At 50.3% G+C, this 26,479-nt stretch overlaps 1 protein-coding gene across 1 annotated transcript; it reads right to left on the reverse strand.

Moving 5' to 3' along the window:
- Nucleotides 1-1,693: 1,693 nt before the first annotated feature.
- LOC134028241 (tyrosine-protein kinase CSK) lies at nt 1,694-24,746 on the reverse strand. Its single transcript, XM_062471680.1, has 13 exons — nt 24,546-24,746; nt 10,650-10,735; nt 9,610-9,723; nt 9,155-9,267; nt 6,855-7,074; nt 5,004-5,097; nt 4,745-4,810; nt 4,505-4,604; nt 4,306-4,396; nt 4,089-4,162; nt 3,633-3,828; nt 3,407-3,493; nt 1,694-3,231 (listed from the first exon to the last, which is right to left on the reverse strand). The coding sequence occupies exons 2-13, from the start codon at nt 10,662-10,664 to the stop codon at nt 3,049-3,051; spliced, it is 1,353 nt and encodes a 450-aa protein (XP_062327664.1). The 5' UTR covers nt 10,665-10,735; nt 24,546-24,746; the 3' UTR covers nt 1,694-3,048.
- Between the last annotated feature and the right edge of the window lie 1,733 nt (nt 24,747-26,479).

Below are 26,479 nucleotides of genomic sequence, written 5' to 3' on the forward strand. Positions count from 1 at the left end.
GGTCATCTGATTGTACTAGGCAATCACAGCAGCACGTACACACACACACACACACATCTATAAAGCCACCCACTCAGAATGGCCAGAGAGAGGACAATAAACGTGCTATGTCCACTAAACCGCAGACCACCATCAGCATCCTCTAGGATTTGGCCACAAACTGTTGGCGTAATCAGATTAATTCAACGGGTTTAATTTGGAGCTGTCAAGAGTTTTTCTGTATTTTCTCTGGAGACACGTCAGCAGTAGGCATCCGTAACGTATTAAAAGCTGATTAAGTCCTGATTAAGATGATTCTCTCCTCTGCACTGTGCTGGCGGGTAACACGGAGACATGTGCGACTGTAAGGATTACGGCGTTTCACTGTGAAAGTGTGAGTGAAAGACTGAAGTAGGCTATGCGGAACAGTCCTAGAGTGAACTATCGCCCTTCCTGGGTAGGATGACGTCATGCTGATACCTAACCAACTGAGAGATGCGAGAGGGCTGACTCCGGTTTATGTATGGTGCTCCTGGGATCACTGAGCGTGTGCGTACAAGCTACTATCATCACCAAGCCAGGATTCGAGCTGTGTCTAAGTCTCCATCCGTAAGCAGACTGCTCACTGGCCCCAACACACAAACGCCCCCTAGCAGCAAACGACTGGACTCACCGTAAACGTCCATCTTCCTTTGAACCGTGGTTGAGAAATAATTTTGCTCTTTTATGCAGCCACCTAAAACAGCTAACCCCCACGCTTTCTGCCTCCCACCCACGCTCCATACAGGCAGGCCATGATCGTTCCTGAGTTGGAGTGACGGTCCACAGTGCAGTGATGGTCCTTGACAGCAGCACAGTCCTAGCCATGAGCACAAGCGCTTACGCAACCCATCCATTGTTATTGCCTTGTCAGCGCTGTTTAACATAAGAATCACACGAAGGGTAGGCTGCTGTGCATAGCTGTTATTATACTGGCAGCAACAGGGGATTGGCGAGGGCCAACCATTATTCATACTAACAGTCCGCTACGGCAGGGACGGTAAAACAAAGTATTCGAGACAGAGACAGTATAATTTAGTGGAAATGATGAACAAAAAGACAGACAGAAATAATGAGTGTGTCACCCAAAAGTCCTTAAAGCGGTTGTATTGGATCATGGCTAGCTGTGCTTATTCCAGGCTGTGTCACTGGAGAATGTTACTGGAATGAGGGCAGAATGTTACTGGAGACTGAGGACAAAGGGAGAAAGAGAAAGAAAGAGACTAAGAGAGAAGGCTGGAAGATTAAAATAAAGGCAAGAATAGATGACCAGAGACAAAAAAAAATATCTTAGTGAGGGAACAATGTGGTGCTGTTTTTGTCCACAGGGAAGCAGCTCAGCACGTGAAGAAGCTTCTCACCTTTAAGACACATCTCTGACACTACCGCTATATCAGAACGTCACACTTTCACAATATGGTTGCCGTCAGCAGCAGCGCAAAGCTATTTATACGGGTCTCTATCTGTGAGGTGACAGATCCGAGATTGAGGAAGAAGTCAAGTGTAGACAATTCGATGTGTATATAAGCTAACTGGTTCAGAGGTCATTGTGACAGCTGTGTTGTCGTAAACATGCCTTTCTGCGCATGCACTCGTGCACGCACACTAACCCAGGCATTTTGAGGGAGACCCCAGTCTTTATATATATCTATGGAGACCCCGTCCCATCCGGGTGATGTCACAAAGCGCCTGTTTTTCTCAGATGGAATGATTTATTTGTAATCATGGTAGCATTATAATAAAACAATGAACATTGAAAGCACTGACAGTTTAAACCAAGGCCTCTCACATGGCATGCACAACCCTGCAGTCACAGCAAGACGGAACATTCTACATCGCATCAACACACTCCGTTTTCTCTTTCTCTCTTCTTGGATTCTAAAACTCCCCCCTTCCTCTTCCCAATGGACAACCCCCGCCCCCTCCCCCACACAAGTCTTTTTTTTAATTTTATAATATGAATTTGTTGTTCTTTATTTTTTTTAGTTCCTTTAAATATATTTCATATAAAACAAGCCAACAGATGATGAATCTACCATGTTGTGACCAACACCCCCACACACAATCCTCTGCTCCTGTGTTCTGTTGGTTGGCTTGGAGAGAGAGGAGAGCAGCTGGAGAGATGAGCACATGTTTACTGGGAGTGCTTCCCCCTCTCTCTCTCTTTTTCCAGTCTATCTTGTAGGGAATGCAGAGAGGGTCGAAAAATAAACTCGTTCCAAAGGGTGACGGCACATTAAAACCCCCATTCTTCCCCTCCTAACCAGAAATACAACAACAACAATAAAAAAAAGATTTTTTTTCTCTCTTAAAAAAAGTAATAAAAAAAAATTTACGAACAAAAAGTGAGGAGTCCCGAGTTGGAGGAGGAGTGTGCTGGAGGCTGAGTCAGGAGCCCGGTCTACTGGAGGCACTTTGGCACAGAGCGACGGCCCCACACACACCAGAGGACAGGCGGAGAGATGGAGGGGATGAAAGCATGCAGAAGTGATGCGGGTAGAGGGAGAGTACGAGATAGGTAGGAGAGAGAGAGACATTTGACAAACGTGGAGGAAAAGACCAGCCTTCACTCCTTTGTTGTCCTGTTTTTTTGCGGGAGAGGAAGAAAAAAAAGCGAGGGGTCTTCGGAGGAGAGGACGATCGAGCCACTGCAGAAATGGTGGGATGAACAGGGAGAGAGAGGGGGATGGAGAACGAGCGATGAGACGAGGAAGAGGGGGAGAACCAGCTATACAACACGTACAGTTAAAGGTCTTTTCATCTCGGTGGAGGAGGGAGAGAGGAGGGGGGGGGTCGAGTCAGGAAGAGAGGGAGGGGGCTCAGCACAGCCCCTTAGACTCAGGTGTGGGGGTGGATGGAGTGGTGGGGTTGTGGTCCAGAAGTAAGCGAGCCAGTTAGTCAGTCAGTCTGACAGTCAGTCGGACACAGGCGCGGCCAGCTCCAGTTGAACCCTCCCCCCCCTTCCTCCCTGCCCCTCCCCTCTCCCTCCAGGCAGGGCTGTGATAGGCTGCGTGTCCTGTCCCGTCAGGCTCACAGGTAGAGCTCCTTGGATCTGATATGATGCAGCTTCTCCCGCAGCATGCGGAAGGAGGGTCGCACAGCGGCGTCCAGGGTCCAGCACTGCTTCATCAGGTCATACACCACGGGGGGGCAGCCGTCCGGGGCGTCCATCTTGTAGCCCTTCTCCACGCGAGGCACCACCTCCTTCAGGGGCTGGGGGTGTGTGTGTGCGCGCGCGCGCGGATGTTTGAGTGGATGGGAGGGGGGGAGGGCAGAGACATGGTTAGAATACCAATTCAGAGATCACAAATACAGTCAATACTGTCCTCTGCTGGTTACAGGAGGAATGGGCAACAGATGAGTCAAGCAGCAACTGTGATTTACTTACAATTCTGGGGTAAGGCACACGGCCAAAGGAGTAGATCTCCCATAGCAGGATACCATAGCTCCACACGTCTGACTTGGTGGAAAACCTCTGGAAAAAGGAAGCTATGGTCAAAACTCACATGCAGACTCATCTTGGCGAATGCTGAGTTTTTTTTAGATGCTTCCATTTCTTTCATTAATCCCTCTCTCCCTCCGTTCTTGCATCTGTCCGTTCCCGCCCCCCTCACCTTCTCTCTCAGGGCCTCTGGGGAGGTCCACTTGACGGGCAACTTGGCCGTGTCCTGCGTGGACGACGCCTCTTTGGTCAGGCCGAAGTCGCTGACCTTGGCGATGTTGTCGTCGGAAACCAGCACGTTGCGTGCTGCCAGGTCTCGGTGGACAAAGTTGGCGGCCTCCAGGTAGTCCATGGCTTCACACACATCACTGGGGGGGGCACGGGGAGGACGAGGAGAGACACAGAGAGACACAGAGAGAGAGAGAGACACAGAGAGAGAGAGAGAGACACAGAGCGAGAGAGAGAGACACAGAGAGAGAGAGAGACACAGAGAGAGAGAGAGACACAGAGAGACAGAGAGAGAGGGGAACACTTTAACAGAATGAACGCTATTTAACAAATGTCAAAACGACTGCATTGAAAAATGGCTGTAACTATCGACGGCATCAACAAACAATCAATGTCTTACAGTGAGAATTTCAGTAAGCAGTCCCCGTCCAGCACCGTTCGGCCTCGAGACCGCAAGTAGTCCACTAGACTGCCCTGTAGAGGAGGGAGAAAGTGAGAGAAAATGGGCGAGGGAGGGAAAGAAGAGAGGGAGAGAAAGAGAGAGAGCTGTCAGCTTCCACCACGGCCACAGGCTCCATCCCTCCATGCTGGGCTGTGCGCTGTAAAGTGAGTCTGACCTTGGCCATGTACTCGGTGACGATGTACAGGCTGCCCCTCTCCTCCAGAATCACTCCCAGCAGCTGCACCAGGTTGTTGTGTCTCAGCTGCCTGCAGGACAATGTCACACACAGGGTTCAGGGAGAAACGCAGGCTCGCTCGCTCGCTCGCGCGCACACACACACAGTGGCGGTCACAATGACAGGCGTGGAGCCTTACGTCATGACGGAGGCCTCTGCGATGAAGGCCTGCGCCGTGGCGTCGTGTTTGATGCACTTCACCGCTACCTTGGTACCCCTGTAGTCCCCGACCATCACATCTGGAACACACACACACACTGTCGAATCACTTCTGCACTGAAGATGGCAGTGAAGCCAAGTGAATGTGCAGTTGGCCACTAATTTACATAATGAGATATCAAGAAGCATGACCCCAGCACTGGTCAGCAGGCATCCTCACCTCCAAACTCCCCTTTGCCAATGGTCTGCAGAAGCTTGAGCTCCTTCCTGTTGAGGGCCCAGCCACCTGGGAGAACACATGCAGGGACAGGGGGAGAGCGAGAGAGAGAGAGAGAAGAGAGAGAGAAGGCTTAGTAGTTACAGACCAGCACATTTGCCCTTAGCCAAAGTCACGTAGTTAAATTAGTAAGTCAAGTCATTAGTGTCAGGTTTACTCAGAGATTTGGACTGTGTGTGTGAGAGTGTGTGTGTTTCCTTACTCCTGGAGAACTCATCCTGAGCCGCCACTGTCCCCTCCATCACTTTGGGCTTGATGAGTCTCGTACAGAGTCCGTCTGCGTCTTTGGTGTAATGCTGCAACCAGGAACAGGAGGACCAAACACGCACACAGAGACAGAGAGACAGAGAGACAGAGAGAGAGAGAGAGAGCCTGGTGAGCCAACGTGTCAGCCCTGCTGCTTAGTCACAGAGCAGGAGAAGACCGCCCGGGAGCCCCGGGAGGTCTCGGAGAGCGGTTTGTGAGACCCGACGGCAAGACGAGCGTGCCAGTTGGACAGTGGGAGTGGTTAAACACAGCTGACCTCTTCCACCTGAAGGAGTGCGGGAGCCAACTTGTCTCCCTGGCACTCGTATGACGCGAGTAACGTTTACTTCCACCAGGGGGCAGCATGGTGCAGGAAGCACCACCCCAGTGCCTGTGTGAGGCGCCTGTGTGCGGAATGCTATAGCTAGGGGATGTTGTACATGTTAACACATGTCCCACTTCCAGGCCAGGCACAACAATGCTCCAGCTAATACAGCTCAGGGGCCTTCAGTCAACCTAGCTTTGTTGATTTAGCATTTCAGCATGGAGAAAATCATTAGAACTGAGGTATGCATGAGTCAAAGGAGGGTTTTCCTTGGGCATGCTGAGGAAGGAAACTTCCATATGGTTGTGAAGCTGAAAGAACTGGTGATGTGTGTGCACACGCGCCATAATCCCTTAAAAGGCTTCAGAGGCTGTTTGATTGTCATTGTGTGGTTAATACCGCAAATCCCACTGGCTGTGGGTGTATTGATTGTGTGTCGTGTGTGTGTGTGTGTTTTCTAGAGCAGTACCTGTGTGATTTTGTAATTTCCACAGCAATAACGAGCCATGGTTCTGTGTGTGACTGTTTCCACCAAACTGCTCAGTATATGTGTGTGGATCTATATGTAGGCTGCAGTGACAGGCCATTTAGAGGCTCGGGGTGGAAAGAGAACAGACAAGAAAAATACACAAGAATTTAAGGAATTCAGTCACAGGCGCTATTATCGAGAGAGGGAGGGAGGGGAGGAGGGAGAGTGAGAGAGAGAGGGAGGAAGAGGGCGAGCCAAGCAGAACACTCAAGGGAACATCACCAGAGAGAGAACATGAAAGACAGAAAGAAAGGAGGGAGAGAACGGAAGGCGGGGTGAGCTGAGCCAAGATGAGGAGTGTGAACAAGAGAGGGAGTGAGAGGAGAGAGGGTAGAGAGTAGAGGAGAGAGGGTAAAGGGGAGAGAGTACAGGAGAGAGAGTAGAGGGGAGAGAGTAGAGGAGAGTAGAGGATAGAGAGTAGAGGAGAGAGGGTAGAGGAGAGAGAGTAGAGGAGAGAGGGTAGAGGAGAGAGGGTAGAGGAGAGAGAGTAGAGGAGAGAGGGTATAGGGGAGAGAGTAGAGGGCGGGAGACTGGAGAGAAAAATGAGGCTGCTAATGTGATGTTATAATAAGAGGCTATTCAGTTCCACCCTTCATGCTCCTGGGCCAGCTATCCAGTCCACAGTAATGAGAGAGATAAAGAGAGATGAACAGATGAAGAGAGAGAGCGGCCTAGTTGAGCTGTGGTGGCCAACTATCTCGCGAATCTCTCCTCTCTAAACTGTCTTCAGCGTAAAATACCTCTCTCCAATCTCCAGTCCCCAACACACGCTCCCCCCTCTCAGAGATCACAGTGCGTGTGTGTGTGTGAGGAAGTTGGGGGGGTTTCAAGGAAAGCTAGAGACCACAGAAACAGAGCCGTGTGTGTGTGCTGGTGTTCCAGTGGTGGGCTAGTGACATGAGTACAACAGGGCCCGCTAGGCCCGAGTGGACAGGGGAAGCAGAACCCCTCACCTCCACTAACTGCATGAGGTTCTCAAAGTACTCCTCCTCGTCGATGGTGAGCTTGCCGTTGTGGTAGATGATGCGGTAGTGCTCCACCTTGCCGTCGCAGCTCACACACAGGGTGTAGTCCCCGGGGTAGTTGGTGCTCTCCCTCACCAGGAACAGCCCCGTCTCCGGGGGGTAGAGGAGACGCTCAGCCTGCTCCCGCGTGATCTTCCCATGGAACCATCTGGAGGGAGAGAGGGAGAGCGAGTTAGGGCCTTAGCGAGTACGTAGCATTTACATTTAAATTGAGTCATTTAGTCATTTTACGTAGCCAAAGTTAAGGCCTAGTCCGCCCTTAGTGACGAATCCAGATGTGCTTCAAAACGGCCCGGCAAGCTGACGTTCACAGGCCTGCGTGGAAAGCAGAAGTAGGGCCAGGTGTCTCCACAGAGAGACAGTTTCAGATGGCAGCGGAACACCAGTGTTTCCAGTCGGTTCCACTTGAGTGTGTGTGTGTGTGTGTGGGGGGGGCATCTGAAACAGCTATTTAGAAGCACCTTGGACCCTAACAACAGGAAACAATGTGCACGCACATAAACCCTGACGTGAGACACACACACACACAAAGTGGGGGCTGAATCGGAAACGAACACACAGGCAGCAGCAATAACAGGAAAATGGTCGGAGGCGAGACGCTGGGCCCGGCAGACCCCTGACAGGAGAGCGAGAGCTACCACAGCTGACCCCTTCAGACAGTTAACACACTCCCACACTGCTAAACACACACTCACCTCCAAGTACAGCCTATAAACCCCGGCCTTGGCAGACGGCCAGACAAGCTGCAGGTCACAGCAGGACTTTACCTAACTCACCGGCTTTCTTGGGAAGCTGCCCAGCTGTGGCTCCCTGTTCAACATCTCACCTCCCTCAGTCCCGTATCTGCTCCATATACTTCTACTGCGGCTTGACGCTCGGTGCACTAGGACCCAGCGGGGCGGCCGCAGGAGGAGGGCGTCCAGACCTACAGGCCCCTTTTGTGCCCTGGTGACTACTGGGTCATCAAGGTGCTTTAACTGATTTAGCCTCATTGTCTCTGGCTCCCCCTCCCTCCCTCCCTCGCTCACTGCGTTGCACAGACAGAGTAGGCAGGGAGGGAGGGAGGGAGGAGAACAGGAGGCAGGCAGGCAGGCAGAAAGAAAGACACACACACACACACACACACACAGACAGAACAGGCTCCAGTGCAAAGCAGCTTAATGCAGCTGGAGGTGATTAGATCACCGAGAGAGAGCAGCTTCTCGATGGACGGCAGGATCCTTAACTCCCATTAATTGTGCCAGACCCAAGATTAAGAGTGTGCCAGACCCAAGATAACACACAAACTCTCTCTGTTCGAGAGGGCAAGATGGTTGGTAAACAATCCAGTGGACTGTTGACAGCAGGGCTTAGGTCGCCTAGTGTGTAGCCTAGTGTGTAGCCTAGTGTGTAGCCTAGTGTGTAGCCTAGTGTGTAACATCAGGTGTAGTTCGTGCCCCCCTACTCCTTATCCAATCAGATGACTGGAATGGAGAGGGGAACACAGCTTATTGACAGTGCTGAGGAAACCACATTTGAGGACAGCACTGTAGGGACAGAGCGTTGCAATCCTCCGCCACTGTCTCTCCCTCCCAACTTTCTTTCCTCGTTCGCTCTTTTCAGTGTCTTCCTTTCTCCCTCTCTGGTACTCCGGCAGGAGCAGGATTGTACCGTTTACCAGCAGAGGGCAGTGGAGAGTGGTCAGCATGGAGCATCTATCCATCTAGGAGCCTTGAGAGGGTGAGGGAGCTGGACAGAGCCGGGGAGCACCTCCAAGTACGACATCTGCAACTCATCCACGAGGAGAAAACCCTAACCAACCAAGCCATCATGTGATGACCTCTGCAACAAGTGCTTAGGGTCATTATGATGAGTCAGACTTAGAATATAGCATGTGAGAGTGAGAGAGAGTGAGAGAATGCCAGCCTCTAAGCCCGGCCTTTGTCAGCCGCTCAGTGTAATGGCGGCTGTTTGCTCAGCATCACCTGCGGCGGGACGTTTGCATAAGTCCCTCGTTTGACTTTCCTCTTTTGAAATAGCATCATCAGAGAGGCCGATTCAAATCAAGCCCAAGCTTAGACACTCAGAGAGAGGGAGAGAGACAGAGAGAGCGAGATAGAAAGAGAGAGAGAGAGAGATCTGGGGAGAGATAAGAGGGCAAGCGAGACACAAGCGAGGGAGAGCGAGAGACATGGAGAGAGAGTTAGCGTTTCTCCCCGGCGCTGCAGCAGATTAGCTGGTGTACTCACGGCATGAGGCTGAGCTTCCCTCCAGACTTGACCCCTTCCCTCTTCTGGACGTAGTTGGCAGGGATGGTGCCCACTCGGCCCACAGTGTTTTTAGCTTTGTACCAGTTTGGATCCTGGAACGGTCGTGAAAAAGAACGACAGTTAACACTGTCGTTTGGAATTACAAGAAATAATACATTTGTGTGAATGGTTTGTGTGTTGATTGGTGATAATTATTACATTTGTTTATTAAATGTATAGGTATTACTATTCACTGCTGGTTGTGCAACAAATTCCTCCTTTGGAATAGTAACGATTACCTTGAAATTGACTTACGAGTAAAAGAAACACAGAACAATTTTTTTTGTGTTGCTAATCAGTATGAAATGACAACATGACCAAGAGAAACACAGGGAAAAAAACGAAACATGAAGGCGTTCCTATGGTAACGGTGACAGCAGAATGCTGCGACTTACCCTAGTTACTGCTATGATAGTAAGCACGTCTCCTTTGCAGAAAGGCAGGTCCTCTTCATTGGTGGACTGGAAGTTGTACTTTGCCACACACTCTGTGCCTGGCGACCAGGCGGCCTGGGGGGGGGGGAGGGGGGGAGGGGGGATTGATGTCACAAACCCATTCCTAGCGCAAGTACTCAATTACAGATTCAGAGTTTAAACTATAGGAGGGTGAGTGACGCATGAATTAGTGTAGTATCTTTGATTCCTTGTTCTTTCTGTATAGGGTTCAAGCCAAACGTTTATCCTGGCCTAGCATGCAGTGTTGTGCCTCTGGTGCTAGGAGCTCCTAACAGTAGCAGTGTGGTGCCTCTGGTGCTAGGAGCTCCTAACAGTAGCAGTGTGGTGCCTCTGGTGCTAGGAGCTCCTAACAGTAGCAGTGTGGTGTCTCTGGTGCTAGGAGCTCCTAACAGTAGCAGTGTGGTGTCTCTGGTGCTAGGAGCTCCTAACAGTAGCAGTGTGGTGTCTCTGGTGCTAGGAGCTCCTAACAGTAGCAGTGTGGTGCCTCTGGTGCTAGGAGCTCCTAACAGTAGCAGTGTGGTGCCTCTGGTGCTAGGAGCTCCTAACAGTAGCAGTGTGGTGCCTCTGGTGCTAGGAGCTCCTAACAGTAGCAGTGTGGTGCCTCTGGTGCTAGGAGCTCCTAACAGTAGCAGTGTGGTGTCTCTGGTGCTAGGAGCTCCTAACAGTAGCAGTGTGGTGTCTCTGGTGCTAGGAGCTCCTAACAGTAGCAGTGTGGTGCCTCTGGTGCTAGGAGCTCCTAACAGTAGCAGTGTGGTGCCTCTGGTGCTAGGAGCTCCTAGGTGACAGCAGCTGCTGTGGCAGCAGAGATGAAAGGACAGGGCGAGTGCAGAGCAGCTGGTAGCTGTGTGGGAGCTGCCATCCCATCCCCTCAGCGCTCTGCTCCTGAAGCACTGCAGTGTGGCGTGTGTGTTAACATGTGGCGTGTGTGTATGGGAGAGTGAAAGGTGTGAGAGAGGACGGCGTGTGAGAGCTCCTTTTACCTGGATCCCAGACATGGTGAAGGGAGGGGGGGGGGGGGGCAGATGTCCTTGGGCAGGTGGTCACTGGTTAGCTGGTACCATCAGAGCTGAGAAAGGAGACAGGAAGAGGAATCAGTGACTCGGAATCGGGTTATCCCAGTTTCAGGCAGAGGAAGCCAGGCCCCAAAATGAGCTCTTCAAGCAGGCATGGCCCCACTCTGTCCAGCTGGGTTCAGCTGACCACATGGTCAACACAGCCCAACATTAAACCCTGCTAAGACAGGAGATCAGGCATGGGCCGGTGCGTCGGATGCCAGCTCAGTCACAGTGAATCCTCTACACATTCCCATCCCCGGTACAGCACAACCCAGCAGGAGAGAAAGGCAGAACCAGACTGAAGGTAAGTCTCTCTGCAGCTGGGCGGGGGGGCGTTTCTCTGAGAAGCGGGTCTCTCCCTGCATCAGGGTGACCTTCACAGGCAGCTGCAGGCCGGCAGGGGAGAGGACCCCCCCCGGAGAAGAGAGAAAAATCCCTTTTGTAGTCCAAGATGCTGCTTCACACACACAGATCGGGGGGCAATGATCCGATATGTGTTAGTCAGAATCAGACTACACTGCAGCCCATGCATGCAGGATAAGACATCAGATGCCTAGGCTTGAGGCATGTGTGTGTGTGTGTGTGTGTGTGTGTGTGTGTGTGTGAGAGTATGTGTAACCTGGAAATGTCTGAAGCCATTTGGCTGATGCGGTACCCCACATATGGACAGACCTCCTCTCCAAGGTGCAGGACACAGTGAGTTACAAACGGAATGACTCATAAGATGGAAATTCAAAGATTCTCTGACACTGCAAAGTTTCAATTGACAGATTTACAGAGGATCATCGAATCCGATTTTTGGTCGTGTTTTGGATGTGGTCTTAACTTAAACCAGCGCTTGACGTCACAACTCCCATGGTTATGAAGTCAAAAGAGGCTGTTAGTGGCGAACAGCCTGCCGCGTGCCCCCTCCCATTGGCCCCAGAACAGGAAGTGTCTGTCGGGAAGGGGGGGGGGGAGGGAACAAAAAAGAAATACTGAGAAGGAGGAAGTGGCTGACAGATATTTTCCGATGACCTTATCACAAGGGAGGGGGGGCACTATTTGTAGGCTCACTTCCTGCCCCCCCCATCCTCCTCCCTCCCCCAGTCTGATGACCAATGGGAAGCCGGGATTTGCACGTATTACGACATCACTCTGTGCTTGGCTGAATTGGGCCACTGTTGTGGTCAACTGTCCACATCACAAACAACATGATTGATAGCAACCAGGAAAAACAGCAGAGTTCCTCCGAGCATCAAACAGGTAGTAACCCAATACCCTAACATCTCTCCACGAATACCAGACTGGAGAATTTCAGCCCTGTTCAATGATGCATACAGACAGGGAGGTCTGCGTTCCCCCCGTCTCCTCTGGGGCCCTCGGCCTATCGTTGGCCTCGAAGCGCAGCTCCACCATATCCTGTGCAGCAACAGGAAGCTGGCTAATTGTAGACGGCTGCAGATCAGTTCGCAAACCGACGGGGCCCAAACACGGAACGCGTACAAATTCAAGAGGTCGGAGATAGAATTGAACTACCGTGCGTTTGAATGAACAAAGCAAAACAGAAGACCTCCTTCCTGGGAGTCTTTACCGTGGGCCTGGCTCCACCCGGGTGGGCTGCCCAGGCCTTAACAGAAAGCACAAAGGCAACACTTCAAGTTATCGGTCAGAAATCCTCATGCCGGAGGCTGGTTCTAACCCTCTCTCCCTCCACCTCGAGGCTCTCTCCCCTCAGCCCTGTTTGTCCGCTTTAGCGGAGCAGGGTGCTGGGCAGCAGAGGAGCCTCAGCCGTGCGGCTGAGGTGGGGAGCGGGAAACAGTAGAAAGTGGCCGCCCATGACGCGGCTTGGGCCGCTGTTCCTGGTGTTGGGAGGGCTGGGGGGGGGGGGGGGGGGGGGCTCTGACCTTCTGGGGATGTCACCATTTTTATATTAAGAAATATTATATTGGCTGTGCCGGTGTGTCTGTTTCTATGATAAAAGGCTAGTGTGTTGTTAAACGGAGACACACAAGCTAAGCACTGTTCAAGGTCGGGGACTGTTTTTATGTCTGACACAAAAATAAAACACACACACACAACTGCTCCAAGGGTAGCCTAAGCATCTGGTCAACTCACAAGAGAAACTGCACACACACACACACGCACACACACAATCATCTACACTTCCACTGATGACCCATCCCCACCTCCAACTCTCTTCACAAAAACCCTTCTGTCTAGCAGACACTGCCATGGCAACCTGCTGGGTCATGTAACACAGGGCAGTGCAGTCCTGCCTCACGGAACACAATTCCTCTTCCTCCTCCTCTAAATGACTGTCATTAGGAGCACCATTTAGGTTGCAGCCACACAGCATCCACACACACACACACAGTACTCCCTACACACCAAAAAAACATACTTCTTCAAAAACGACAAAACACAATTCTCTGCACTGAGCCATCTAGTTGTGTAGCCGAGCCCCCCCTTTTCTAGAGTGTGACCAGCTAATGAATCCCACCCCAAACACGTACCGTCTCTCGTCTCGTCTGATGGACTACTAAGCTAGCTTGGGCCCCTGTGCTGAACAAGGGGCTCGGACGTGCACAATTGCTGCTCCAGGACTTCAATGTGAAGCTCAGCTGGAAGGGGACTTGTACACGAGGCTCCCTCTCCTTCTCATTGTTGTGATGTGAGGTCTCCATGGCTACGGCAGGACACAGGAGGACCGCCAGCCGGTCGCACTTCCCTTCACAAACAAGCCCTTCCTGCCTCCATTCCACTACGTCTAAACAGAGAGGGGCACAGTCTGGGCCTGGGTGGGGTGTGTGTGTGTGTGTGTGTGGGGGGGCGGGGGGCAGGTTACATAAAACACACCCCTTTACTGAGGAAGAAAAGTCCCTGTTAATGTAATCTGACGGGCTAGGGTTATGGTCGAAGGGTGTGTTTTTGTGAAGAAACGGCGGCGAAAACCGACGGTTCTCCAACGGCGTCATCAGTGAGCTTTGCTTGTGTCTGCACCACAGGTATGTGACCACTAGGAACAGCCGAAGGAGCAGGTGTGACACCTCCTGCCCGCGTCGAGAGCCTGACAGGTCAGAATGAACACAGGAAGTAAGCCATGTGGAGGGAGTTTCAAAGCATTTGGCAACAGAGGTGTGTGTGTATAGGTGTGTGTTTGCGCATTAGTACGTCAGGTTGATGGCCATGGTGTCACGGGCTCAGCACAAAGTTGGTACTGTTCATGGGAGGGGCAAAGAAACGGACAGAAATATGTAAATGTGCCCCACTCGCTAGGCAAATTCCCAACCACAGCTTCACACAGTACACACTGGCTGGCTGGAGCGCCGAGCCCTGGTGGGGCTGCTGGGATGACTTGTACCTCACTGTCCACTACCAGCACAGTGTGCTTGCGAGAGCATGTCCCTGGCCAGGCATGAGGCTGGGCCCCCGGGTGTTACTGATGTGGCTGCCCTGGGAGGACGGACTGGGGGCAAGATGTCAGATGGCTGAGCGGTTAGGGAATCGGGCTATTAATCAGAAGGTTGCCGGTTCGATTCCCGGGCCGTGCAAAATGACATTGTGTCTTTGGGCAAGGCACTTCACCCTACTTTTCTCGGGGAGAATGTCCCTGTACTTACTGAAAGTTGCTCTGGATAAGAGCGTTTGCCAAATGACTACATGTAAATGTTAAGATGCCCAGACTAATTTCACCGGTGGACGCTCCTGCGTGCATGCGAGCGCTCCACCAATCCCTGCGCGCGTGTGCGTGCGTGTTCCACGACGGTTGTGATCAGTAAAAGGGTTTCTTCCTTCTCTTCTTCTTCTTCAGGGAAATGTGGTCCGCTTCAATTCTCGTCAGACACAAAATAACACGGAATTCTAGGAGGGGAACAGGAAATAGGCTTTCTCTGTTCTTCTGAGCCGCTGAGATGAAAGCACAGCAGTGTCATGGTGTGCTGTTTCTTTGTCGGAGGGGAGAAGGGGAGGTGGGGGGGGTCAGAGTACATGATGGAGAGATGGAGGTCTCTCCTCCAGCTCATTAAACAGAGTGCGTGGAGCTGCCATCTGCTGCACGCCCCATCCTCCTATCCAGCCCTCACTTCTCTTCGTTTTTAGGCATGATGGTCCCTATTTCACAGTCCCTCTGAAACGGCTGGACCCATCTGCCGTTTTTACCCAGCTCTCCTCTCCTCCTCCTCCTCCCCCCCCTTCCCTCCGTTTTCCTCGTCTAGGAAAGGGGTGGGGAGGATGAACAGAGAAAGGATTAACAAGTCGACGGTCAGGAGAGAGGAGAGACAATCTGGAGAAGTGCCTCTTCCCTGACTGGCCCTGCTAGTGGGACAGGCAGCCTGCCCTGGGCCCCTGCCACGGCCCTCAAAGACTGGGCACCTTCGGGCCAGCCCGGCCTCTGCCATGACCCCCTTCCCCCTGCCCCACTCCACTCCAGGAGGACTGAGGGGAGCGGGCCACGTTCTGCATCTGACTGCAGTGGAGCCAGAAGTCTGGAGCAGCGGACATTTACATTTTACATGTAGTCATTTAGCAGACGCTCTTATCCAGAGCGACTTACAGTAAGTACAGGGACATTCCCCCGAGGCAAGTAGGGTGAAGTGCCTTGCCCAAGGACACAACGTCATTCGACACGGTCGGGAATCGAACCAGCGACCTTCTGATTACTAGCCCGATTCTCTAACCGCTGAGCCACCTGACTCCCGGACATCAGCATCCCCCTGATAACCGGGTGGAAGACTGGAGATGTGACCGGATGCAATGAGGGGGGCGGCCAAGGGCACACGCTACGGCTCCATGCACAGACTGGAGGTCGAGGAGGTGGGCTGAGGGAAAGTACTGGGGTGGCAAAATATGTGGAAGACTGCAGTAGGAGAATATCCTCAGATTTTCTGTAGTAGCAGAGAAAGAAAGAGAGAACGAGAGAAAGAGAGAGTGACAAGACAGACAGACAGACAAAGAGAGACAGCTAGAGAAAGAGAGCATATGAGAGAGTGCAAGGCAGAAGCAAGCTGGGAGAGAACTTTGAGGGAGCAGGAGACAGGAAGAAAAAGGTGTGCGAGAGAAAAAGGGAACGGGAGAGAAGGTGAGAGAAAAGGGAAGACGCGAGCAGGAGTCCTTCTATCGTGTTAGCAGCAAGGCCCTCTGAGCTGTTGGGTGCACATGCAGGCAATTTGCTCATCACTGCTATTTCTAACCCCTCTCAATCCAGGCACGGGAGACGGCCTTCATTTTCCTGATTGCATACATTAAAGTAGCTGTGTATGTGAGTGTGTATATTGTACTATGCTAGTGTGTGCGTTTATAACGGGGGGTTGTCTTTGCCTTGAGGCTGTCAAGAGAGAGATGCTACAGGGAGGAAATTGTTGTGGGGAAGGTGGGAGGACAGTTGGAGAGAGTAAGCCCCCAGAGCAGAGCAGGAGAATGGTAGAGCAGAGGAGAGGGGTGGGGAACGGTAGAGCAGAGGAGAGGGGTGGGGAATGGTAGAGCAGGGGAGAGGGGTGGGGAATGGTAGAGCAGGGGAGAGGGGAGGGGAATGGTAGAGCAGAGGAGAGGGGAATGGTAGAGCAGAGGAGAGGGGAATGGTAGAGCAGAGGAGAGGGGAATGGTAGAGCAGAGGAGAGGGGAATGGTAGAGCAGAGGAGAGGGGAATGGTAGAGCAGAGGAGAGGGGAATGGTAGAGCAGAGGAGAGGGGTGGGGAATGGTAGAGCAGGGGAGAGGGGTGGGGAATGGTAGAGCAGAGGAGATGGGAGGGGAATGGTAGAGCAGGGGGGATGGGAATGGTAGAGCAGGGGGGATGGGAGGGGAATGGTAGAGCAGGGGAGAGGGGAGGGGAATGGTAGAGCAGGGGAGAGGGGAGGGGAATGGTAGAGCAGGGGAGAGGGGAGGGGAATGGTAGAGCAGGGGAGATGGGAGGGGAATGGTAGAGCAGGGGAGAGGGGAGGGGAATGGTAGAGCAGGGGAGAGGGGAGGGGAAGAGAGGATGCTGAACAGACAGATGTGTGAGAGGAGTTCCCTGAAAGTGACAGACAGGGCGGCTGAGATACAAAATGAGCTGCAGCCATGAAAAAGGGATTTGGGCACGGGGGTGGGGAGGACTCAGTGGTAGAAAAGAGAGGAGTGTGTGTGTGTGTCATGGCAATGCTTTGTTCTGACAGGCTTGTATTGTGTCAGGCAGAAAAGCACTGCTGTCTGAAACACCCAGTGAGGCGAGCCATGCCTTCCTGTTTACTTGCCTCCCTCCCTGCCTCCCTCCCTGCCTCCCTCCCTGCCTCCCTCCCTGCCTGCCTCCCTGCCTGCCTCCCTCCCTGCCTCCCTCCCTGCCTCCCTCCCTGCCTCCCTGCCTGCCTGCCTCCCTGCCTGCCTCCCTCATCAGCACAAATGTTGACAGCCTCCTGTTCACACCGAAACACAGGAGGGAAGAGAGGAACAGCACAGTACCATCGACTCGATTATGCACAGTGGAGCAGGAGAAGGCTAGCCATGCCAAACACGACCACTTGTCACCTGCATTCAGCCAAGGTGAGCCATGATGAGGAGAGCGAGAGCGAGAGAGGTTCAAATGTGCGAGCTGACTGCAGCAGAGCCATCCATGAATAATGGAGGCTCTGCCCCCGCGGCCATCACACCCCTACATCCTCTCCGGCTCTTAATTATTCATCCTCACATTTCCATTAGCTGCCTCTGCTGTGAGAGGCACGTGCGCACGCAAACTCGCAACGGGACACGCACGGACACGCACATCCAAACACGTACACGGTAATGATATCATTACAAGACACCTGAACAAGAGTTAGGTACGCGTCTCACACCTCTGAGCTTGCGAGAAGGCGTCTGCCACATGGACTGTGTCGAGGACGCCTCTGAATGGAGGTTAGACATTCATATGAATGAGTGTGACACACAATTCGACATACAATAGACACAATACGTAAAGGCCAGAATACAAAGTGTGTGTGTGTGTGTGTGTGTGTTTATGGTGTGTGTGCTAATTGGATGAGTGCTCTGGGAATCTAGGACATATAGCCCAGACGGAAACCTAAAATCAGATTCTGTGCATAAGCTACTTCAAATAAACAGTTCAGTACCTCCGTTGTGATTTATTGTAGGCTCGTGTTTGTAAATTATTATCTCTTAAAAGCCTTCTGGAATAGAAGTAGTTTGATTCAATTATTTATTTACACTGTTTGTCATTTAGACGAGTATCCTATTTAAGATAAATACAATTGACTCCGGTCAATATGTTTAAGAAATTGCTTGATTATATATGTTCATTTGCTGTGTGTGTGTATGTGGGGGGGGGGGGCACACATGATGCGAGGTGCACATTTGTCTGACCTGTAAAAAAAGGAGGGCATTAAAGATAAGGTGCGCGCGTGTGTGTGTGTCTGTGTGCGTTTCAGAGAGGGAAACTGAGATAGCTCAGAGAGCACTTCTGCCAACATTTGTCAAGACAGCATTTGTGGCTCCAAGGATGATGAGAACAGCGAATGAGGGCTCTGAAGCAACAGCGAAACTGTCTGAAGATGGCGTGCTTGTTCGTGGGCGTGTGTATGGGGCCCACACAAACAGCCTCAGTATGCTGGCGTATGAAAATGTTTTGACAAAGAAAGTGTTGTCATCTCAGCGTGCCTTTCACAACAGATTAGCTCTGTGTTGTGGTTAGATAGACAGATAGCTACCACCTACATCTATGGTCATTACTTGTATATTTATTTCAGACACATGAAGCACAGAGCTCTTTGAAAGAAACCATGCATCTCAACACGTATCATCCAACTGAAGCCTTCAGAAAAGATCAGATCTACAGGCTGTTATTTGTATTACCCTTTTACAAGCAATGTCACAGGGTTTCACATAAACCCATAGAACTGGGTTGTGTGTGTACAATCAGCTACTAGAGTTTGGCAACTTCACCTTCCTGTGTGTAATTATGGTACACAGATTGATAAAAACCTGGGACTGAAGCATTGGTAGTGTCTCTCTGACTGGACGAGTGTGTGACGGCTATAATAATCTACTGCTGTAGTCATTCAGTCAGTGACCAGTGATCAGTCAGCCATTCCCTAACTCACTCAGTCAAATGTATTCAAATGCTCTCCCTCACACACACACACACACACACACTCTTTGTGCACTCATCAGGCCTAGGGGTGAAAGGTCAGCTGTGCAACAAAATAAAGCCCTGCCCCTCAATGCCACGCTGTCCCTCAACCAACCTAAACCCTCGAGGAAGACATGAGAAAACTCCCAGGGAAACTCATTGAGAAGAAACCGAAGAAAACTGGGATGAAAATGGAAGTGAGTGAGATTCTGGTCTGGATCCAGCCAGCAGGACGAGAGAGAGAGAGCCGACCAGCATCCAGCCAGGTCACCATCCAGTCACAGCACAGCCTGAATGGAGGCTGGGGACCCAAAGAGAGAGATGGAGAGTGAGAGAGCGTGTAGAGAGAGAAAGTGTGTGTAGCGTACAGCTCGGGGCTGGGTGTGGCAGACAGGCAGGCAAGCTGGATCCCACCCAAAGCTGTGGTGTCCGTTCCCACAGTCACAGAGAGAGACACACACACACCCACACAGAGCGACAGAGACAGAAAGAGATGGGCCTTAGTCTATCCTCTAACCACACGTCCCCCCCCCACACCTCATAAACAATCCCTTCTGCTGAGGGGGCCCGTGGTCTTCTCTCGCCCCTGCATTGACTCAATAAAAAGCTGGAAGAAAGAAAAATAATAAATAAAAAGGAATCTATGTATATCTTGTTTCCAAGGGTCGGGCAGGCGGGCGGGCTGACTGGTTACATTCCTCCACTCCCCAAGGGAGGGGACAGCGTGGCGTTGAGGGGCTGGGCTTTATTTTGTCGCGCAGCTGACCTTTCACCCCTAGGCCTGATGGGTGCACAAAGACAGTGTATGTGTGTGTGAGGGAGAGCATTTGAATACGTTTGACTGAGTGAGTTAGGGAATGGCTGGCTGATCACTGGTCACTGACTGAATGACTACAGCAGTAGATTATTATAGCCGTCACACACTCGTCCAGTCAGAGAGACACTACCAATGCTTCAGTCCCAGGTTTTTATCAATCTGTGTACCATAATTACACACAGGAAGGTGAAGTTGCCAAACTCTAGTAGCCGATTGTACACACACCACACTTAGCAGTAGTAATAGTACAGCTCTATTTATTTCCCTCTTTAGGTGAGAGTGACGGATCATTAAGCAGCCGTGCACAGAGACCGTTGGTGGGAGAAGCTAGGAGAAAAAATGACTACTGAATCATGCTGTGATTCAACAATCGGTGACTGAGGCAATTCTGATGTAACTGTTGCATCTGTCGTCTGATCTGTCGCAAAGGCTCATCATGAGTCTTCCTGATTGGCTCGCAGAACCCTGGCTTGACTGGACATCTGTTGTAGTCGACCATCCAGGGTTCAGAGGGGACTTGTAAGCTGTGCAAATCTCTCTCTCTCCCACAGCTTTGAGACGAGGCGTAGGCCACACCCTTTCACTATCGATCGCATTGGGATCAAAGGTGTTGCGAAACATCAAAACATGTAGTGCGAAATGCATAAAATCTCACTTTAGTGTCTTCTTTCCTGTGGATTCATCTCATCTTTGATGTCTGCTGTTATCTAATGACTAAATAGTACAAGCCGTCCTAAATTCAGTAGATCTCTACACAGACAATAAGCATCGTGGATGACTCATCCACTGCTCTGCTACAGCATGATATAGACAAGGGGTCAACAACAACAGCCTAGTTACGGCCCGTATCTCTGACTTCCATCCCCTCAGGACTCCGTGTACCACAGAGCAGGTAGTCAGAGCAGCAGACAGCGTTTCGAGCGTAAAGGTTCGCAGGCAAAACCAGGTCGAAAGGACAGGCTTGTGTGTTCCCCTAAACTTCTTCCACTTCCTCCACACATGATTGGCGCATGGCCAACCCTGGTGATGGTGTGTGGCTGAGCAGGTGTGCGTGGGTGGATGTGTGGGACTGTGTACTGCTGTGTCTATTCTGGTTAATCATCTACAATGGTTCCTAGAGAACTAAATGAAATGCTATGGATGGCCAGGTCAAACCCAGGGTCAGTCCTAAAGCAGGCAGGCAGGCAGACATCCTAGCACGGTGGAGTGCACTGGTCTTCACCTCAGCTCCTCTTCAGGGCTCAGACTGAAGGAGGAAGTGACCTTCTGGTCCCGACGGCTGAAATCTATCTGCTGCTCATTTATTCAAATCAGCTCCCACAAAACACAAAAGCTCTCGTCTAAAGCTGCCTGCGAACATTTAAATAATTAACAGCCACCTGACGCCTCATACCAGGCAGGGGCTTTAATGAGATCTAAAGCATGACTTATGTCATTACTTAACCCTTGTGTTATCTTCGGGTCATTCTGACCCATCAGTCATTGTGACCCACCGTCGTATTGCGACAAATTTACCGCATACAAAGACAAAGTGAAGCATTTTCTTTTAACAACTAGGCTGTCTCAGACCCCCCACATTGCAAAGGTTAAAAGAAAATTATTTTAATTTGTTTTTGTATTGGGTGAAATTGGGTAAACACAACGATGGTTCGTTATGAACCTTTGGGTCATGTGACCCGAAGGCAGCACGAGCGTTAAACATGAGTGAAGGTGCCGGCGTCAGACTCAGACTTCAGGCACAGGCTTCAGGCACAGGCTTCAGGCACAGGCTTCAGGCACAGGCTTCAGGCACAGGCTTCAGGCACAGGCTTCAGGCACAGGCTTCAGGCACAGGCTTCAGGCACAGGCTTCAGGCACAGGCTTCAGGCACAGGCTTCAGGCACAGGCAGCTCGCGTCTGTGTACTAGTAGTGGTCAGCTTCAGAAACGCTCGGTTTTCAGCCGTTTCCCTGCCCTAATTTCACCCCGTATGGGTGGAAATGATAACAGGGTTTGTAAAATACCTGTTTCCATTGCAGGACTCAGATCTGGATTTACACACACACACACACACACTCCCCAGAGGATGACCTGCAGGGGCCTCTGGCCTCCATATAACTGTCAGCGGTGTCGTCCGGAGGAACCTGGCTGGGACTACACACGTCCACAAGCACCACCGGGTTGCAAACATGAAAGCGTGGCATGAAAGAGTGAGAGGATGTGCTTCCACATCCCCCCCCCACACACACACTCAGATCCGACACGCTTATTGGATTTTTGAGCATTGCACACGCATTTAGAATGACAACAACAACAGGATAACAATCATTAGGGTCTGATTGCTGTGAAACGGCTCCCAGCGGGGAGGCTTACGGCTCTGTGCGAGCGTGTGGAGTGGCGGCGGAGGCGTGTGGAGTGGCGGCGTAGGCACGTGGAGTGGCGGCGTAGGCGCATGGAGTGGCGGCGGAGGCGTGCGGCGCCTCTTTGAGGACGCCCAGCAGGCGAGGAGGCAGGCCGCTCCATGACCCACTCGACGAGCAGGCTGCCCGGCCATACGCTGGCCAGATGGAGCCTGCTTGCCCACTATCTCAGTGCCCCTCGCCCGCGGCCACAATGGGGCCCATTCTGCTGAGCGGCAGCAGCTACGGCCAGGATAGAGGGCAGGGCGAGGGGAGACGGGATGGGGAGGGGGTGAGCCTTAACACGGCACCACAGCTGCTCGGCAGAGGTGGACATGAGAGGGAAACAGAACAGGGGTGGTATTCGGGCTGTGGCTGCCGGCCATCAGCTCTCCTCTCCGTAGACAATTACAGATGTCTTTGAAAGCAGCATTGAAAAATCGAATGTGATCTACAGGTTCAGCTGAATTACAAGGTCCTTGGCATTGCTGCCCTCTATCATAGAAATCCTAGGTATCAAGCATGACACGGCGCTTGTGTCCAAACAAAAGGTTGACTGTCTGCGTCTCTCATTCTTGTCCGTTGCGGCGCAGTGCGTGTGGCGGCGCTGCTATAAAACAAGTACAACTGAAATCTAAACAACTCCACTAACATGACAGACATTACAACAGACAATTGTTTTTTTGTGGGCTATCAGCATTCAAAAGGAAACAAAACAGGAACACAATGCAGATTAGCTCACTTGCCACTATCGATTTTCCTCACTTCACAAAGCCGTAACCTACATGAAGAAGATAGAGATAATATCACGCATTTAAGTGGAAAAGAATGTATCAAGTAAAGGCCAGGGTGGGGTGGGTGGGCTTCTGCTAAGCTGTCTGAAGACTGGGTGTATGAGAGGCAGTGTGTGGACACTAAGCTGCTAGAAGGTTCCCTGCTGAGTGGCTAAACTGAATTCAGAGCCTGGGGTTAGCTGGCTAGCAATTTAAATTGTCCAGGCCCTCACTGATCTCCAGACTGTCAGTTAAGATGCGGGAGAGAAAAAAAGCAACCCTTGTGTGACATGTCCACCACTCTTCAGACCTCCCAGTGGCTAGCCCAATCCACTCATCAATCAACCAATCAATGGCGAAGAAACAAAACTATTGACTAGGGAGCCGACAAGCCTAGATTGAGAGGGGGTCTGCGGCTCGATGTGGTCGATGTTCTCATGTTTGGATCGGCCTCATTAGATGAATGTGCCTTGCCTTAAGATTTCACAAATTGAGATGAGACCTTTACTCCTCCTTCTCCCCATCCCTCTCTCTGCCAAGAGGTGCCAGGTGGACTGATACCCTGAGACAGAAACAGCAGGTTAGTCTGAACAGACCCAACGACATAAGGAGGGCTAACATGCTGCAGTCTGGTGAAACTATTTCCTGATGTCATTGTGAACCCCAGACCAAAATCCCAAAGCTCTGCTCCTCTCTAATGGAGGACCCCCGAGCTATCACGCAGTGTTCCAGTTCGCACATACCCAGATAGACTGCAACCCATTATAATCAGTGTGATGCTGCCAGCACCCACCGCCTCAACATTTTGGACATGCAAATAACACCATGAATGATTGAACCATATAGATCATCACAGCATGAAAATACGATCCTAGATCAATGAAAACGTCTTACATTGTAACAGAACCGCACACTGTTATATCACATAACAGAAACTAACAAACAGGGCTAAACAATGCCAAGTGAAAATATTGCTGAACATCAGATATCTGGCCAGGACTCACTGGCTATTGCATTGCATGCCACAGCATGCTTAAAACATGTGTGACTTATTCTTGGGGCAAGGGCCATTCCGTAACAAACCACTTGACACCAAGCGTCAACACAATGAACGTGTTGACAACAACATCATTCTACCTACCAAAAGAAAAACTGAATGCAAGCAATGCGCGACAATGACAGACAATGCAAGTAGCTAACGTTACATTAATTTCTATAGACGACCATAGCTACATCCACAATAGTAAAAACGCACACAAAAGGCAACGATCAAGATAAAGCATGTTTACCAACATTGCAATCACTTGTTCCTCTTGGTTTAAAAATAGAAATGTAATAAATTGTTATTGCACAGATGTCAGCAGCAATAACAGACACCTAGCTAGCTTAACGCTATCTGTGCTGTTGTTCTATCAATGGGCTATCCCTCGCCACACACCATGACTGTGTAGTGACTGATAGTGTGTGTGAGTGGATCGCAGTCAGAGGTGGCTGGCAGCCTTGCTAATAATACGCGCTAGCTAGCTAGCTAGCTAATTCGTGATCACCTAATTAAAGCGCTTGGTTACAGTCGCTGCTTTGATATACTAAATATTGCAGGTAATCCCATGATTTTTTTTTATACATACAATAAAGCAATGCGTGAGGCAAAGGCGTTTTTCAAATAGAAGAAACAGCAAAGATGTGTCATTTGAAAGGTTTTCCTGTGTCAAGATGTTGCAGTGCACAGCGGGAGAAAAAACACTGCTTGATTTGAGAGTATTCTGTGCAACTCACCGTAAGATATCACTTTAAGTTGACCAGATGTTCTCACAAATGAACGAAGCAGGCCATGAAAAGAAGTCTGTTATTGCGGGCATCAAATATGTCTACGGAAAAATAGGACAATCCCAACGTTCGGCTGTGTACTCTGCCGAGTTCGCCCAGGCCTTGTAAAGGAAATGGTCTCCCCTCCGTCCAACCAGAAGTGATGCGCAGGCGCATTCCTGTTCCTGTCTAAAAGCACAAAAAAGGACACTAGTGAGCTCTGAGCACAGCCGTGTGGTCAAACAAACGATGTGGAACTAGGCTGCTTGAACATTGTTGATGTAGGTTATTTACCCATGTCTGGATATCTAACTTGCAGACTACTTTATACCATTAGCAATCATGTCGATGGAGAATGGTAAATGACTCGTTCCACAAAGATAGCTAATTGATTCACGAAGACAGTCAGATTTGGAATTTGTGCCATGTGAGCACAGCAAAAAGAAATGGAGTTGAAATGGTTAGCGTTAGGAATGAGGACAACGGCGATGATTATCATTTTCTTTTATTCAAACGTGAGTGGCAACTGAAACATACGTAAATGACATTGTATCAACATTAATTGGCAGTCTGGGTACTTTTTGAAGCATATATATCAACACACTACATAATGAGCTGTAAACAACAGAGCTCGAGGCCTTAACAATCCCCACGGCAAATCCTGCAGGCGCACTTGTTAAAAAATCCTGGAGGCGCACGTGTTAATTTGATAAATTGTCTCATCTGTTTTGCACCCAAAAACGGGTTAAATAAACCAAAGCAATGGAATTGTTTCCGTCTCTATTTTAAATCCGCTTATATCTCAAAATATATCCCCTGGGGGACAAACGTCGTAACTTGATCCATAAGAAACCAACTAAAAATCCATAGAAAAAAAGTATGTGTTTTGGGTAACAAATCTCGATTTTGTATGCCCAACAAGCCAGTGAACAGCTACACTATATTTTAGCTGTCACATCGAACAACAACTCTTCACAATACACAGGCAAAACATTGTTGAAAAGATAAATTTATATAACTAACCCATTGGCACCAAACCCAAAACCGTCTGCAACAACAAAGCAGTATAAAAGAAGAACGGCTGTTCCCTAAACAAACAGCAACTGCATATAAACACACTGGAATCACATGCAAATAAATGATACAGTGTGGTATTGCAACCACTGGATACAGACATTGGTGGACTCAATTCTTCTTATGGCTGTGTTTTTTTGGAGCCATCCGAAAGGCCAGACAGGTAGCGTCGAATGGCTCTGTATCGATCATCTGAGCTGTGAGGAACCTCAGAAAAGAGGATTTGCCAATGCACACAACATATGCTGTGATTGAAATTGAAAATATGATCTTTGAGTAAAATCCACCAGGCTGAGAGAAGAAGACAACAATAAATCAGTGTAATCTACTCAGTGATTGAAACCTGCCATATGAGAACCCAGCCAAACTAATCTAAGCCAGACAACAGCTCCTGTTACAGGATATCTGTCAATGAGTCCCACTCAACCACACAGAGATGGACGGACTGCGCTTGGAAAAAATGCAAATCTTCCACAAACATAACTCATCCATCCTAGGAAGTTGCTTAGCAAAGAGCCCGGCAATCACAAACTTGTTTACTGAACAGAAAAACATCCAAATTCAGATTGCCTCAAGTATATTTTAAAGAGCCTGATTGTAAAACATTATTTCTGAAGGAAAACAATTTCTTATCCCAGTTTAGAGCCGCTGGACTCTTCTGAGATGTATACAGTGCTTGTATGATGAGTAGAAGTGGTCTTGTACAAAACCAAGCAGAAGAACCAACATTTTGCATTCTAGATATATTATTTCGAGGTTACTCCTACCAAGAAACAAACGTCCTATGCCGTGTCTGTCTAATTAAAGAACAGGCCGGGTAAATCTTTATC

The sequence above is a fragment of the Osmerus eperlanus genome, chromosome 10 (assembly GCF_963692335.1).
Source record: "Osmerus eperlanus chromosome 10, fOsmEpe2.1, whole genome shotgun sequence".
Lineage (NCBI taxonomy): Eukaryota > Metazoa > Chordata > Actinopteri > Osmeriformes > Osmeridae > Osmerus > Osmerus eperlanus.